Source organism: Anomaloglossus baeobatrachus, chromosome 6, assembly GCF_048569485.1.
Source record: "Anomaloglossus baeobatrachus isolate aAnoBae1 chromosome 6, aAnoBae1.hap1, whole genome shotgun sequence".
Classification (NCBI taxonomy): Eukaryota; Metazoa; Chordata; class Amphibia; order Anura; family Aromobatidae; genus Anomaloglossus; species Anomaloglossus baeobatrachus.
Window position 1 is genome coordinate 414,438,774 of NC_134358.1, and position 17,446 is coordinate 414,456,219.

The window sequence follows — 17,446 nt, forward strand, 5'->3', positions numbered from 1 at the left end:
CTTCTTCTATCTGGAGAAAAAAAGATTCAATCTCCAGAGAAGATATAAGCTCCATGAGAACTATTCTATGAAACAGCCTAGCTCATAGTTTGGTCACAGTAAGAGCTGTTCATGGAAAAAAGGGTTAAATGATTTCTTTCAAGAAAAGAACATAAATTTGCTCTCTTAGGGCAACATGGTTTATGCATTGTAACTACACCCTTAGGGGCACTTTGCACACTACGACATCGCAGGTGCGATGTCGGTGGGGTCAAATCGAAAGTGACGCACATCCGGTGTCGCTGTCGACATCATAGTGTGTAAATCTTTTTTTATATGATTAACGAGCGCAAAAGCGTCGTAATCGTATCATTGGTGTAGCGTCGGTCATTTCCATGAATTGGGAAAGACTGATGTTACGATGTTGTTCCTCGTTCCTGCGGCAGCACACATCGCTGTGTGTGAAGCCGCAGGAGCGAGGAACATCTCCTACCTACGTCCCGGCCGGCTATGCGTAAGGAAGGAGATGGGCGGGATGTTTATGTCCCGCTCATCTCCGTCCCTCCGCTTCTATTGGCCGCCTGCCGTCGCTATGACGCCGCACGACCCGCCCCCTTAATAAGGAGGCGGTTCGCCGGCCAGAGCGACGTCGCAGGGCAGGTGAGTGCATGTGAAGCTGCCATAGCGATAATGTTCGCTACGGCAGCTATCACCATGATATCGCAGCTGCGACGGGGGCGGGGACTATCGCGCTCGGCATCGCAGCATCGGCTTGCGATGTCGTAGTGTGCAAAGTGCCCCTTAGTCATCATTTAATATCCTTCCCCAACCTTTGCTTTAACTAGATGGCCATATCTCAACCCTACTAAGTATATGACTAGGCAAGCTGTCTTATCCTTTCTCATTTGTGGAACATTTTAAGGCCAGCTCCTGATTTACCTTGGCTGGCTCCCAAAACATCTATGACACATAGGGGTATAGTTATTTAAACCTCACCCTTCTGAGGTCCCATTTTGTGGGGTTGGGAGGTATTATAATACATAGTTTACCTAAAGTCGCACAATTCTTCAGGTATAAGTAAAGTAGCTGATTAACAGAGAAATGATCCATTGTATCTTAGTCAGTGATATATACATGTGACATGCAAAATACATTCAGAATTCTAGAAATGATTGGTCCATCACACAAAAAAAAGTAGAATTTTGGTGACATGAACTGTACGACCTCACATTGCATTATACTCACGTATTTGACAATTCTCTAGACCAGAGCCCCAACACGATCCATTACAAGCTTCATCATCACATTTAGGACCTGTAATTTTAAAAAGACAAGGTCATCCTACATATGTATGTGTTGTTTACGGACAATTCTAACAAAGCCACAGGGATTTCCATAGAGAGAGGAAATAAGCTACCAGTTCTGGTGACCATTTACAGATATAGGAGCCAACAAGATGACAGCAGTCATGCTGTATTAATAGAGAAGTGAGCTATGATGCTGTCTGATATTTGTTCTGAGTGGTACTTCTTATCTACTTGAAATGAGTGGTGCCATTGTGGGATAATCAGGACATCAATATTCACATATCACTCTCTGCCATTCATGCTAAAATTATTGGAAGAGTTGACTTTTTACTTATGTGTATTGCTACTTTTATTAGCATTAAGGGGTCCCATAAACAATAGAGTGCTATCACTTGACTAACAGCTCTCTCTGCCATGTCCTTAGTACGCTCTGATGAGTGCTCGTGTGTTCTCTACAAGAGAGCTGATGGAAGACTCCTTTGGCAGCAGCTTATCTTGCCAAGAACAAAAAAATAGGCAGTCCAAAATCAAGTCGAGATTGGTGATAACTCTGATCTGAAATATAACCCCTTAGTTAACCTATTGGTCCCCTCGGGCCTGCCAAGCTCAGATGTCTAATAGGCTACCTGTCAAGGCCTTCATACAAATTAGACTCACTTCAACCAAACTCCCCGGTCTTACATTGGTGCCATTAGTAGAGATGAGCAAATCTGAGCTTTGGTTTTCAGTTTTTGAATCGAACACCAACTTCAATAAACAGGGCTCTGGTTCAGAGTTTGTATGCATTACGTTAAGTCGCACGAGCAGCGCTGTGATCAGGTACGCTTAGTGCTCAGCCCTGTGCGAGCCGCTTGCAGTGTTTGAATGCCTCGTACTGGGGGTAACAACAACGTGATTTAATGTAGTGTGCAACCCCAAACAAAAATTTGATAATGCCCACCTACCCTCCCCCGGAAGTGATCTGCTTATGGCTGGCTGTATGTGGCAGAGACTCAAACTGCCAATCAGTGATTGCAAACCTCCTCGGGCAAGGTTCGGTCACATGGAGGTTCGGTTCATTTGCTGCCAGCGAACCGAACCTACAAAGGTTCACTGATCTTTAGACATTAGTCTAATGTCTATGAGGGCCTTAGCATTCTTAAAAAGCACAGCAAATCAGAAGATGGTGTAACCATAGTTATAACTAAATTGTATACAGTTAGGTCCAGAAATATTTGGACAGTGACACAATTTTCGCGAGTTGGGCTCTGCATGCCACCACATTGGATTTGAAATGAAACCTCTACAACAGAATTCAAGTGCAGATTGTAACGTTTAATTTGAAGGTTTGAACAAAAATATCTGATAGAAATTGTAGGAATTGTACACATTTCTTTACAAACACTCCATTTACAAACACAACATTTTAGGAGGTCAAAAGTAATTGGACAAATAAACCAAACCCAAACAAAATATTTTTATTTTCAATATTTTGTTGCGAATCCTTTGGAGGCAATCACTGCCTTAAGTCTGGAACCCATGGACATCACCAAACGCTGGGTTTCCTCCTTCTTAATGCTTTGCCAGGCCTTTACAGCCGCAGCCTTCAGGTCTTGCTTGTTTGTAGGTCTTTCCGTCTTAAGTCTGGATTTGAGCAAGTGAAATGCATGCTCAATTGGGTTAAGATCTGGTGATTGACTTGGCCATTGCAGAATGTTCCACTTTTTTGCACTCATGAACTCCTGGGTAGCTTTGGCTGTATGCTTGGGGTCATTGTCCATCTGTACTATGAAGCGCCGTCCGATCAACTTTGCGGCATTTGGCTGAATCTGGGCTGAAAGTATATCCCGGTACACTTCAGAATTCATCCGGCTACTCTTGTCTGCTGTTATGTCATCAATAAACACAAGTGACCCAGTGCCATTGAAAGCCATGCATGCCCATGCCATCACGTTGCCTCCACCATGTTTTACAGAGGATGTGGTGTGCCTTGGATCATGTGCCGTTCCCTTTCTTCTCCAAACTTTTTTCTTCCCATCATTCTGGTACAGGTTGATCTTTGTCTCATCTATCCATAGAATACTTTTCCAGAACTGAGCTGGCTTCATGAGGTGTTTTTCAGCAAATTTAACTCTGGCCTGTCTACCGTATTTTTCGGACTATAAGACGCACCGGACTATAAGACGCACCCTGGTTTTAGAGGAGGAAAATAGGAAAATAAAACTTTAAGCAAAAAAATGTGGTCATGACACACTGTTATGGGGCGAGGATCTTCTGCTGACACTGTTATGGGGGTAATGTCCCCAAATTCTCTACTAAGGGAGCCCATCCTGGTAATGATCCTCCTGCCTTGTATATGATCCTGCTATAAACCCCCATCCTGCTCATATATCAGCATCCTGCTCATATACCCCCATCTTGTTCATATACCCCATCCTGTTCATATACCCCCATCCTGTTCATATACCCCCATCCTGTTCATATACCCCCATCCTGCTCATATACTCCCATCCTGTTCATATACCCCCATCCTGTTCATATACCCTCCATCCATCCTGCTCATATACCCCCATCCTGTTCATATACCCCCATCCTGTTCATATACCCCCATCCTGTTCATATACCCCCCATCCTGTTCATATACCCCCATCATGTTCATATACCCCCCATCCATCCTGCTCATATACTCCCATCCTGCTATATGCCCCCATCATGCTCATATACCATCCTGGTATATGGCCTGTATCCTATAGCACAGAGAAAAAAAAACAAACGTTTATACTCACCTTTTCCTCACTCCCTGCAGCCGATCATCTTCCTCTCTGCACCACTGACCTGTGTGTGTGTGTGTGTGTGGAGCCGTTCCCCTGCAGCACGCGATGTCTTCCTGTCTGTGCCGATCAGCTGACCGGCACAGATCAGCTGACCGGCACAGATCATCTGACCAGCACAGACAGGAAGACATCGCGTGCTGCGGTGGAACGGCTCCACACACGGGGATGGGTGAGTGCACTGATTCACTGCACCCCGCGCTGATGATGATGACGCGCGGGGAGCAGTGAATACAGCCGCACATGATCACTCCAGGCTGTAATTGCCAGGGGTGATCATGTGGACCGGCTCTTTACTATGCACGCGTCCCCGCTCGTCCTCCCGCCCACCTGTCAGCGCCGGCTTCTGCGCTGAGAAATGAGCGGGAGGATGGGCGTGCATATGTAATGAGCGGGCACACGTGGTCACAGCAGGCTGCTACAGCCTGCTCGTGCCCCCGATAACCCGCTCCACCGCAGCACCTCAGCCACAGTCAGACCATAAAACGCACCCCCAACTTTCCCCCAACATTTGGGGGAAAAAAAGTGCGTCTTATGGTCCGAAAAATACGGTATTTTTGGAATTGATGAATGGTTTGCATCTAAATGTGAACCCTTTGTATTTACTTTCATGGAGTCTTCTCTTTACTGTTGACTTAGAGACAGATACACCTACTTCACTGAGAGTGTTCTGGACTTCAGTTGATGTTGTGAACGGGTTCTTCTTCACCAAAGAAAGTATGCGGCGATCATCCACCACTGTTGTCATCCGTGGACGCCCAGGCCTTTTTGAGTTCCCAAGCTCACCAGTCAATTCCTTTTTTCTCAGAATGTACCCGACTGTTGATTTTGCTATTCCAAGCATGTCTGCTATCTCTCTGATAGATTTTTTCTTTTTTTTCAGCCTCAGGATGTTCTGCTTCACCTCAATTGAGAGTTCCTTAGACCGCATGTTGTCTGGTCACAGCAACAGCTTCCAAATGCAAAACCACACACCTGTAATCAACCCCAGACCTTTTTACTACTTCATTGATTACAGGTTAACGAGGGAGACGCCTTCAGAGTTAATTGCAGCCCTTAGAGTCCCTTGTCCAATTACTTTTGGTCCCTTTAAAAAGAGGAGGCTATGCATTACAGAGCTATGATTCCTAAACCCTTTCTCCGATTTGGATGTGAAAACGCTCATATTGCAGCTGGGAGTGTGCACTTTCAGCCCATATTATATATATAATTGTTTTTCTGAACATGTTTTTGTAAACAGCTAAAATAACAAAACTTGTGTCACTGTCCAAATATTTCTGGACCTAACTGTATATACTTAACAATCATTAAAAAAAACATAAATCTGTGACAAACAACACTTAATACAGTAATAATCATAGACAACTAATTAAAAAAATAAATAACAGATCACATAGAACACAAAGAACAGTTTGTTCCTCTGCAATCTCATTATTCTATAGTAGGTTCAAGTGTGATTAGTAATTGAAGTGAATACATACAGCCCGGGTGGGTACTGTTCTCCACATATATAACGTAATCGGGGTGAACAATGTCCTCCCACTGGATGGAGTCAAGGTTGCAAAGCATTGGATTATTTCTTATTGTAACACCACCTTGTAGAATTTCTGTAAAAAAGGGAAATCAAAAAGTAAATTTCAGAAGTAACACTTCACGACAGACCAATTTATGACACTGAATTTTAGCCTCTTTCCACCATGACCATCATTTTTTTATTACTTTAGTTTTTCATCATCCTTTTCGGAACCATAACTTTTTAATTTTTCCATCAACATTGCACAACGAGAACATTTTTGTTGTTGGGCAAGTTATAGTTTTATGCCACAAACATAGTACAGATAATAAATAATTTTCCGTGTACTGATGAATGAAGAAAAAGGTAGGAAAATACATAGATGCCCTACTCTCTCCCTTCCTAAGATATGGGGTCGGCGTCCTAGTCACTCATGATGCCCCCGTTCGGCATCGATTAATACCTGTATCATGAGGAAGATAATCCAGCTGGGTGCAAACGGTTTTCTTTATTCGTGCATGAGAGGACAGTGCACAACAAACGTTATCCGAGTCTGGGCAGCGGTCAGGTCAGGTAGCGGTGAGCTGGATCCTCAAGCATCACACTACCTGTATTATCCCTACTCTGTCTCTAGATCCATGTGCTCCTATTTGGCAGTGGGTAAGAGTGTATCACCAATAAAGGAGAGCCCACAAGAGATCGCGTGTGCACTGTCTCAGAGACTACATTAGTCAGCAATTTTCTATCGTCATTTGAATTGGGATAGGGTAGTTCTAGGTTAGTCAAGTGCCAATTAGAATGATAACGTATCTGTATCAGTTAAATACAAACAATTCAACGATTGCTATAAGTAATCAAGGAATCCAAGAATGAATTGTTTGTAATGTAGTCTCTGAGACAGTGCACACGTAATCTCTTGTGGGCTCTCCTTTATTGGTGATACACTCTTACCCATTACCAAACAGGAGCACTGGGATCTGGAGACAGAGTAGGGATATGTTACGTCACCACCGGAGTCCGCTCCATCGACTTCTACTCCGATCGCCAGGTGACGCCGTGTTCCTGCTGTGAATAGTGCTGGTGGTGGGAGAGGAGTCGATGCCAGTGGCGCCGGTGGGCGCAGGCTCCGCTCATCCACTGGTCTGGGTTTCCTGGGGATCTGCAGTGCCACTGGCTGACTGTAGGTGGCGGGTGTCTCCCAGCTGAAGTACCATCATTCAGCTACAGCCTATGGGAAGACACAACACCCTTTTTAATACCCCTCCTGTCTGCTAACCTCTGCCAGAGATAGATCTGAGAATTCTGGCTCTTGTTTCGTCCTATGATTTCGTGTGCTGATTACCGCGTGTTTCTTGACTACCCTCCTGCCTACTGTTTTTGTAGCTCACTGCCCGATCTGGATTTGACCTCTGCTACGTTTTCTGATTACGTCCTTGCCTGCCGATTCTGTCCCTGTTCCGCAATTCCTTATTTGACCCTGCCTGACGACTACTCTCTCAGACTGCAGCCTTCCACAGGTAGTGATCTCCAGGGCCCTGTGTAATTCCAAATCCCTATATAGGGGTTAAAGGGTTTCAGGGTTCTGGGGGTCCTCCATGGTGAATGGCTTTCCTCTAGCCTGTCCATTACAGCCCGTCTGAGTCTGTGGATCCAGGCAGGCGTTACAGGATAATACAGAATTATTGATTGCTCTCAGTGAGAGAAACAAAATTAAAATTTTGTAGTTGTGATAACTTTTAATGGCTAACTAAAATAAAATATATGATGATGTTATAAAGCAAGCTTTCGAGACATCTCAGGTCTCTCACAACTACAAAATTTTAATTTTGTTTCTCTCACTGAGAGCAATCAATAATTTTCCAACTGGCTAACACGGTACCAAAATGTTTTTCTTTTAAGGATAATACAGGTATTAGTCGACGCCGAACAGGGGCGTCATGAGTGACTAGGATGCCGACCCCTGTATCTTAGGAAGGGAGAGAGTAGGGCATATATGTATTTTCCTACCTTTCTCTTCATTCATCAGTACACGGAAAATTATTTATTGTCTGTACTATGTTTGTGGCATATATGTTTATTAAAGTAATTGGTTTTAAGGTATTTTTTTATTGGGGTATTTGATTAGACAGTTCTACCTTAGTATTGAAAAATTGGTATTTGGTTCAAGTTATAGTTTTAACTTCCACTATTTGCCATACTTCAAAATGGAAAAAAAATCTTTGTAAAAAGCGCTCACAACTCTGTAATTGTTGCATTGTTTTAACGGTATTCATTGTACTGTAGAAATGGCATGATATTTTGTTCTGTCAATCAGTACAATTATATATGTACCAAATAACCAAATTTATAAAGGTTTTATGCTTTTAAAAAACGAAAATAAAATAGATGAAATAAAAACGTTGCCATTTATTCAACACTCTTATCTTGATTGCTTTTTTTTTTTTTCATTTTAAATTAGCTTTTTTTCAACTTTTTTTTTTTAAACAATTTTACAAAAATATAGCAATTCTAGCAGTTTTTCACTTTTTTACAGAATCATCATGCAGGATAAATAACATAATATTCAATATATCAGGTTTTCACAGATCAAGCTAAAATAATTGGAGGGCTTACATTAATTTATATCATTTTTTTACGTAAAAAGTGACAAATTTTGCTGCATTAAATTCTTGTTAAAAATGTAAACTTTTTGCTATTTTGCTCCACTTCCACCACTTTGGAATAATGGGTTTCAAAATGGGCGAAGTTAGCTATGGAAATAAGCTACAGGCCAGATTTAATGACTTGATTTTTTTAAAAAAAAAAAAAATTGGTAAAAAAAAATAAAAATCGAAATTTTACTCTAGTAGGAGAAAATGGAGTAAAAAGTAGAGAAACAGTTTCAGATTGTCATTGTAAAGATGCACCAAATTTTTCAAACAGTGTGTAACATTTTGATAAATTTGGGGCCAATAACAGCAATGTACCCACAAGGGAAGTGACTTAAATAGTCCCCTCAAAATAACTACTCCCCATTATGTTACCGTGTTTCCCCGAAAGTAAGGCCCTGTCTTACATTAATTTTACCCCCAAAAGTCCCACCCTGCCTTACTTTCGGGGGAGGCCTTACATTGGAAAAAAAAAAATAACAATTTCCCCCTCCCCCCTGCAGCCTCCCCATTGTTTGAGAGTCCGGCATCCACCCCATCCTCCCCCCTGCAGCCTCCCCATTGTTTGAGAGTCCGGCATCCACCCCATCCTCCCCCCTGCAGCCTCCCCATTGTTTGAGAGTCCGGCATCCACCCCATCCTCCCCCCTGCAGCCTCCCCATACAGTGGTTCTGCCCCCCACTCTGCCACCACACACACTGACACATACGGTACCGGTACAGCCCCACACGGCACCCACACACATATCGTACCGGTACCGTACACACACACACACACTGACACATACAGCCCCATACGGCACCCATACACATACCGTACACATACCGTACACACACAGAGAGAGAGTTTCGGAACTTACCGTTACTTTCCTTCTGCCGGGGACGCCGGAGACGCTGGACCAATGGGAGCGAGCTTGCAGGCGGTGACGTCGCGGCTGATTCGGCCAATCAGCTGCGAGCCGGCTGACTGGCCAATCACAGCTCGAGCTGATGGCCAGCAGGGAGCCTGTGACGAACAGGCTGATCGGCCAATCAGCATCAAGCAGGAAGAGCGTTGACCCGGGATGCGCCGCAGGCCGGCGAGATTGCGGGGGCCATTCACCGGAGGAGGCCTTACATTACGCCGCGACCACCACCCATAGGCGGCCTTACATTCCCCGGGCCCCCCCGCTACCCTGCCTTACAATCGGGGGGTGCCCTACATTGGCGGACCCCCCCGAAACCCCCACCCTGCCTTACTTTCGGGGGGGTCCTACTTTCGGGGAAACACGGTAGGTGTCCTGCTTGTGCTCTCTCAGTATAGCATTGTGCCATCTCTATTAGATTCCTCAGTGTGACAAATAGGTTTAAAGGGGTTGTCCTCTATATTAACATTGATGGCCTAATCTTAGGTCATCAATGTCTGATCGGCTGATCGATACGACACCCCGAACCCCCACCAGTCAGCTGTTGTTGGTTTGGGTGGTGGTAGCAGGCGGTCGAAAATGCTCAGTTGTGGAGCTGCCCGTCCTCTGATATTGATTTGAATGGGAGGCAGATGTGCAGTACCCAGCCACCACCGCTAACAGAAGATGAGGCAGCTCCGGAAGTAAACATTTCCGGCTTCCTGTTTCCGCCACCAAGCATGAAAATAGCTGATCGGCGGGGGTGTGAAGTGTTGGACCCCAGCTGATCAGATGGTGACTAAAGGGTACTTTACATGCTGCAATATCGGTACCGATATCGCTAGCGATCGTATCCGCCCCCGTCGGTTGTGCGTCACGGGCACATGCTGTCCGTGGCGCACAACCTCGCTTACACCCGTCACACATACTTACCTGCATAGCGATGTAGCTCTGGCCGTCGAACCACCTCCTTTCTAAGGGGGCGGTTCGTGCGCTGTCACAGCGACGTCACACGGCAGCCGTCCAATAGCAGAGGAGGGCGGAGATGAGCGGCCGGAACATGCCGCCCACCTCCTTACTTTCTCATTGCCGGTGGACGGAGGTAAATAGATGTTCATCGCTCCTGCGGTGTGACACATAGCGATGTGTGATGCTGCAGGAACGAGGAACAACATCGCTACTTACCAGACAACGATTTTTGGTAAATGAACGACCTCTCATATACCAACGATTTTTGTCTCTTTTGCCATCATTTAATGTCGCTCCTGCCTGTCACACGCTGCGATGTCGCTAACGACGCCGGATGTACGTCACAAACACCGTGACCCCGACGATATATCGTTAGCGATGTCGCAGCGTGTAAATGGCCCTTTATTCTAAGGATAGGCCATCAATGATAAAGTATTGGATAACCTCTTTAATAATTAACTGCAATCATTAGTAAAGTGAGTGCCTAATAAAATACTATAACATTAATCAATAAAGTAACTGGCATACCTTGTAAATTTCTCAAAGGCAGTGATTCCAAACCAACATTTATAGTCTTATCCTGAGAGTTTGAAAGTATGGCTAGCGCAGAGGTCTTAAGCAGTATGTTCCCTCGGATAATCCTAAGGTTGACCAATGGAATTTGCCTAACTGCATTCACAGCAATAAGAACATATCCTCCTACTTCTTGTATATCCTGGATGGAGAAAAAGAAACATTGAAGGGAACTATTATAATAAGCAGACGTTAAAAAAGACATTATTATATAAGATGCAAGTCTTGAAAAGTGAAAAAAATAAAACAGTTAACAAAATAATTTAGTTAAGAAAAAAAATCTGTATGCAGTAAGCTCCTGAGCGCCCTCTACTGGTGGCTGCAGACACACAGAATTATTTATATATGGTGAAGTCAATGTTCTGTGAGATAAAAAAGTGAGATAATTCAGGAGAGAATTTTTGAACTACTAAAAGGTCATATACCTTCTTATGAAATAGGCTGTACTGTGTATGTGAAAGACAAGGAATTTAGATTGTGAAAGCAGTGATGGATGAGAAGCTTTGTACTGCGCCATGGAGTATATTGGTGTTATATGAACAACATGGGACAGACAAATGCATGGCATTGCTGCCATCAAAATTAGATTTTTTTCAATAGACCAAAATTGATGGCCCACTGACAATCACAGTTACATAAAGCAAACAAAAAAACAGCACACAGCATTGAATCGGATATAAAAGTATCAGTCATTTACCTTCAGGAAAGACATATTATGATTCCGTTTTAAGTGGGTGATTTCCAGATTTCCAAGCACAACCTGACATCCATCGTACATTCTCTTCATAAAGTTGTAGTGGTCTTCAGGTGAAGCAATTTGCGTCAATTTATTGTCAGTTCCTAGACAAACTGTAAGAGAATACAAGAAATGAATCAACTGAGAAAGATACCAAAGTAAGAAATAGAAATTGGATCAGACAAATTAAGTAAAACATAGTTTACTCTCCAGATTACTGATGCAATAGAAGTAGGAACAAAATCTAGAAGAGTACTGTTCTAGAGAATACACATCTACACTGTTGTTATCGTGGGTGATCTACACTACACAGCAGACACAGGGTGTGCCAGACTCTATATCCAGATAGCGATCATAGGGTTAAGTATAGACTGCACATCTAGACTGCTGTAACAGTTGTAAGACTATACTATAATGTTGAATTTTTGTTATAGGGGTCATATAGACTATACTACTAGACTGTTGTTTTGTGGGGAGATACAGACTATACTTTTAGACCAATTTTAAAGAGGAAGGTTCAGACAATGCAATCAGAGTACGGGAAAAGAAGGAGGTCCAGATTATGCCATCAGAGTGCAGGAAGAGGAAGGTCCAGACTATGCCATCAGAGTGCTGGAATAGAGGGAGGATCCAGATTATGCAATCAGAGTGCTGGAATAGAGGGAGGATCCAGACTATGCAATCAGAGTGCTGGAATAGAGGGAGGATCCAGACTATGCAATCAGAGTGCTGGAATACAGGGAGATCCAGATTATGCAATCAGAGTGCTGGAATAGAGGGACGTACAGGAGATGCAATCAGAGTCCTGGAATAGAGGGCGATCCAGACTATGCAATCAGAGTGCTGGAATACAGGGAGATCCAGATTATGCAATCAGAGTGCTGGAATAGAGGGACGTACAGGAGATGCAATCAAAGTGCTGGAATAGAGGGAGATCCAGACTATGCAATCAGAGTGCTGGAATACAGGGAGATCCAGATTATGCAATCAGAGTGCTGGAATAGCGGGTGGTACAGGAGATGCAATAAGAGTGCAGGAAAAAATGGAGGTACAGGAGATGCAACCAGAGTTCAGGAAAAGAGGGAGATCGAGATTATGCAATCAGAGTGCTGGAATAGAGGGAGGTACAGGAGATGCAATCAGAGTCCTGGAATAGAGGGCGATCCAGACTATGCAATCAGAGTGCTGGAATACAGGGAGATCCAGATTATGCAATCAGAGTGCTGGAATAGAGGGACGTACAGGAGATGCAATCAAAGTGCTGGAATAGAGGGAGATCCAGACTATGCAATCAGAGTGCTGGAATACAGGGAGATCCAGATTATGCAATCAGAGTGCTGGAATAGCGGGAGGTACAGGAAATGCAATAAGAGTGCAGGAAAAAATGGAGGTACAGGAGATGCAACCAGAGTTCAGGAAAAGAGGGAGATCGAGATTATGCAATCAGAGTGCTGGAATAGAGGGAGGTACAGGAGATGCAATCAGAGTGCAGGAAAAGAGGGAGATCCAGACTATGAAATCAGAGTGCTGGGATAGAGGGAGGTACAGAAGATGCCATCAGAGTGCTGGAATAGAGGGAGGTACAGGAGATGCAATCAGAGTGCTGGAATAGAGGGAGGTACAGGAGATGCAATAAGAGTTAAGGCAAAGAGGGAGGTCCAGGAGATGCAACCAGAGTTCAGAAAAAGAGGGAGATCGAGATTATGCAATCAGAGTGCAGGAAAAGAGGGAGGTACAGAAGATGCAATCAGAGTGCTGGAATAGAGGGAGGTATAGGAGATGCAATCAGAGTGCTGGGATAGAGGGAGGTACAGAAGATGCAATCAGAGTGCTGGAATAGAGGGAGGTACAGGAGATGCAATCAGAGTGCTGGGATAGAGGGAGGTACAGAAGATGCAATCAGAGTGCTGGAATAGAGGGAGGTACAGGAGATGCAATCAGAGTGCTGGAATAGAGGGAGGTACAGGAGATGCGATAAGAGTGCAGGAAAAGAGGGAGGTCCAGATGATGCAATCAGAGTGCTGGGATAGAGGGAGGCCCAGACAATACAATCAGAGTGCTGGAACAGAGGAAGACCCAGATGATGTAATCAGAGTGCTGGAATAGAGGGAGGTACACCAGCTCCAATCAGAGTGCTGGAATAGAGTGAGATCCAGACAATGCAATCAGAGTGCTGGATTAGAGGGAGGTCCAGACTGTTCATCTAGACCACTGTTATAAAAGACATCTCAGCCATGCAATTAGACTGCCATTATAGAGGGAGGTCCATACTATACAGTCAAACCTCTGTTATAAGAAGATCAAGACTACATGTTTAGACTGCAATCAAAACAAAAACTCCCGAACACCCAACCAAACTCTTGTGCTAAGAGTTGATCTGCATTACACATCCAAACTGTTGTTCCAGCGACAAGTACAGAATTTTACTTTCACTTCTTTATAAATGTATCTGCTATTAATTAAAAGTAGTTGTACACTTTTTTAAGAGAAGAAATGAAGCCAGCTCACCTGAAGCAGAACAAATGAAATGAAGCACAGAAAGCCGCTCTCACCAGCATGAACAATCCAAATCCAAGTACAACAATCCAGCTCCAGAAATATATTAAAAAACGATTACATGTTTATTGAAGCATTAAAAATCAAGTCCATGATAAAAAAATTGTTGATAAATGTATATAATAGCCAAAATCGCATGGAAAACAGACCATGTGGGATACAGCTACGCGTTTCAGACTCCCTCCGGTTTCTTTTATCCAAGCTTTTTTAGCATGGACATTGACTTAGATTTGAATGCTTCAATAAAGATGTGATCTTTTTTAGATATATTTCTGGAGCTGGATTATTATACTTAGATTTGGACACTTTTTTAAGATTTATAACTCTAGAAATAATCTTGGGTCTAAAATCATAAGAATTTATATAGTATCCTATCTCAAAACCTTCCAAAGCTCCAGGTAAGTATGGAATACAGAGAAAATAGACTTGAATTATTCAGAAACCTATTCATTTTCTCTAGCAATAATCATTCTGACTTGACAGAGAATGAACTTTGATCTTTGAGTGTTAAGTAGAATGCAATGGTAACTGGAGGACAGGCATAACAAAGGTCAATCCATTATTAATGTAGGAAGGCTCTTGTACCGTTCTCCTCCACCGACAGCTGTAACCCAAGACGGTTGTGCAACTTACTGAGCACTTGTTGATAATGGTCTCTGTAAGTGGTTGTAAAGATAATTTATATGATATGACAGATATTACTTTTATTTACAAGATACCGTAAGTAAATGCATCTTAATTTTGCAATCTCAGAACAATTAATTCTGTTCACAAATTTGTCTGCAAATGTCCTGGTCAGATGAGCATTCCAAAAATGAAATGTGACGGAGGGGTTGGAATCCTCTATCTTTACCCCGTCCATGAACTATCCAACAATATGAAATGACAAATGATAACAGTGGTAGTTTACAATGGATTCCCTTCTGTCATAACGCTGAAGTCAGTATCCTTCTGCCGAAACGCGTGTATTGCACAGCTGCTTGGGATACACAGGAAGTTTACAGATGACTGTGTGTATACAGAGACTCAATTCTTGAACTGGCATCACTAAAGAAGGAGAATCACAGCTGGAAATGACCTGGGTTTTTTTTTTTACCCATTCACTGCCTGAAGTGAAGAAATGGATATATATATTGTGATAAATTTAGTCAATTAGCTTTTGGGATTATCATCTTCTGGGAGAGATGGTTGGCACTAAGAACACTTATTAAAGGAAACCTCTCATGGCATCCAAGCTGCCCAAACAATAGGAAGCATGAATCAGAAAAAATAAAGATGAAAATAATATGGACGTATACCCTGCTGTAACTAAATAAAAGCATAATGCATATAAACATAGGGTACTTAGTAAGCACTACTTTTGATCAACAAAGCATAAAGCCATCCCACTGCGACAAGGTGTACCCATTCGGGACAGTACCTAAACTCTCTAATATTAAAACCTCACCATGTGTCAACAGACATCAATCTGAATAAAGGCAGAGAGTGGCTGGGTCCCAACTGACCACACATCCAGGGGAGGCACTATAGATAAAATGCCCAGCATGAATCAGAGCCCAGCTGCTTGATTGCAGCTACGTATATATTCTTCTCTGAAATGCTCCAACCTGGCTTTTACCAGTGCAATGCAAGGTGATTGACAGGTCACTCGCAAGGTCTAGTCTTGTCTCTGGTTATGGTCCCCATCTGGATCTTTAAGCTATTTTCTCTGAGCATTTCAGAGAAAAATATATCTGGTAGCAATCGGGCAGCCCTCCTGCAGACACAGACAGATAAAGGCCCCTGTGCAAGAGCAATATATTGGTCATCTGTAGCCCAAGAGCTCATCAAAATGCACAATTGCACCTGCCTTGAAGGTAGAAATGGGCCCTCCAACCTCCTAGGCCCTGTGCTGCCGCACAGCTTGCACCAATGATATGTCCACCCCTGGTGCAGGCAGCCTGTGATTCATGCTGCCCCTGGTTTGGGCATAATGAATCAGCTGACAGGTTCCCTTTAACTCCAAAAAATTAGTTAGATTCAACATTGTCTGCAGCCAATTGTATTGTCTTGAAACATGGACACCCAAAACAGTTTCATGAATGAAAACGTTAGGCTGCCTAGATGTTCACAAACACATGCAGTGTCCCTCACTATGAGACTGTAGGTCCAGTACCCATGACGTCAGAACATCATCATTGGTCCACACCTTTCCGTATGGTGGCTCCTACAGACTTTGGCACAGTTCGTTCTTTCACACAGTGAGAGCCTTGTCAGACGTGCTCTCACTTAATCTTAATGAGCCTTCTCAGGTGAAAGAGCTTAAAGCTTATTCTCATCTCCATGATCCTATCCTAATATGTAGTAGGTGTAATAATAATATTAGCAAATATCGCCAAATAGAAAAGTAGTGTAGTTCGAATTCACTATGTCACTCACCTCATGTGCAGGGCATTGCAGGACCTTATGTATCCATGGTTACCACCATGCATATAGTCACAGTAAATTAGTTGCTAGTGGTCATAACCATGGATACCTAAGGCACATGAGGTAAGCAATATAGTGAATTAGAATTTCTAATTGGAGGTATTCGCTATTATTATTATTAATATTATGCCTACTACATATTGGGATAGGGTCTTGTAGATGGGAATACTCCTTTAATGTTTTCTCTTTTTTCTTCACTCCACCAGCCATACCCTCTTACAACGTTTGAGGTCGCCATACAGTTTAGCTAAAGGTAGTTTTTATAATTGCACAACTATTGGACACATGATAGTTGTATGAACAGTCATTATAAAGATCTATACACATTTCTGTCCAAATTGGTCATTGGACAACCTGGTTAAACTAGGTCAATGATAGCAGGCAATGAATGAATATTTCTGAGAATATTCTTTCAAAGTTAGATGACCTGTAGACGAAAAATATTTTATTAAAAAAAAAATCTTTTGTCCAGTTACCTTATGAGAAAAAAGTCTGACTTCAATGCAATCACTCACAGTGTGTGATCAGCTAAATAGATCTTTCATTTTTAATGGGGTTTTCTCCTTTAAGACACGTGGCCTCCTTGTAAAAGGTTTTATACTTATAAAACAACAAACAGAGCTACTCAGGCTCCCCAGATCCAGTGCCAACGGTCTATCTCTTCTCTGATCTCTTTATTTTGGCTACACCAGTGATGTCCCATTGATAGTGCAGAACTCATCTGCTGCTGAGCTTAGAGATTGGCTGCAGCGGTGATGTGCATTGTTGATATGACATCACTGCTGCAGCCAAAACATAGAGACTGGAGCATTGGCCAGATGCAAGAGAGCAAGTAATTCCCTCTGTTTATTCTTTTACAGGTATAAAGCGTTGAGGGATAACTAAAGTGAATGATCTCTTAAGAACAAAACATCTTTTCAGTTGACAGATCACAGACTGTGATTGTTATGCTTGGAGAAAGAAAAACGCTGCATTACAGCAAGTAAGCCTCATTCCATCTGTGAAA

At 43.0% G+C, this 17,446-nt stretch overlaps 1 protein-coding gene across 2 annotated transcripts in view; it reads right to left on the reverse strand.

Annotated features, from left to right (window-relative positions):
• The window catches only part of EGFR (epidermal growth factor receptor), a 282,394-nt gene that overhangs the window by 79,716 nt on the left and 185,232 nt on the right, over window positions 1-17,446 (reverse strand). For both annotated transcript variants that reach the window (XM_075315153.1, XM_075315155.1), the window contains exons 2-5: window positions 11,380-11,531; window positions 10,638-10,824; window positions 5,578-5,703; window positions 1,225-1,293 (exon numbers count right to left, since the gene is read on the reverse strand). In XM_075315153.1, the coding sequence (XP_075171268.1) occupies window positions 1,225-1,293; window positions 5,578-5,703; window positions 10,638-10,824; window positions 11,380-11,531 (534 nt within the window). The remainder of the gene's footprint in view (window positions 1-1,224; window positions 1,294-5,577; window positions 5,704-10,637; window positions 10,825-11,379; window positions 11,532-17,446) is intronic.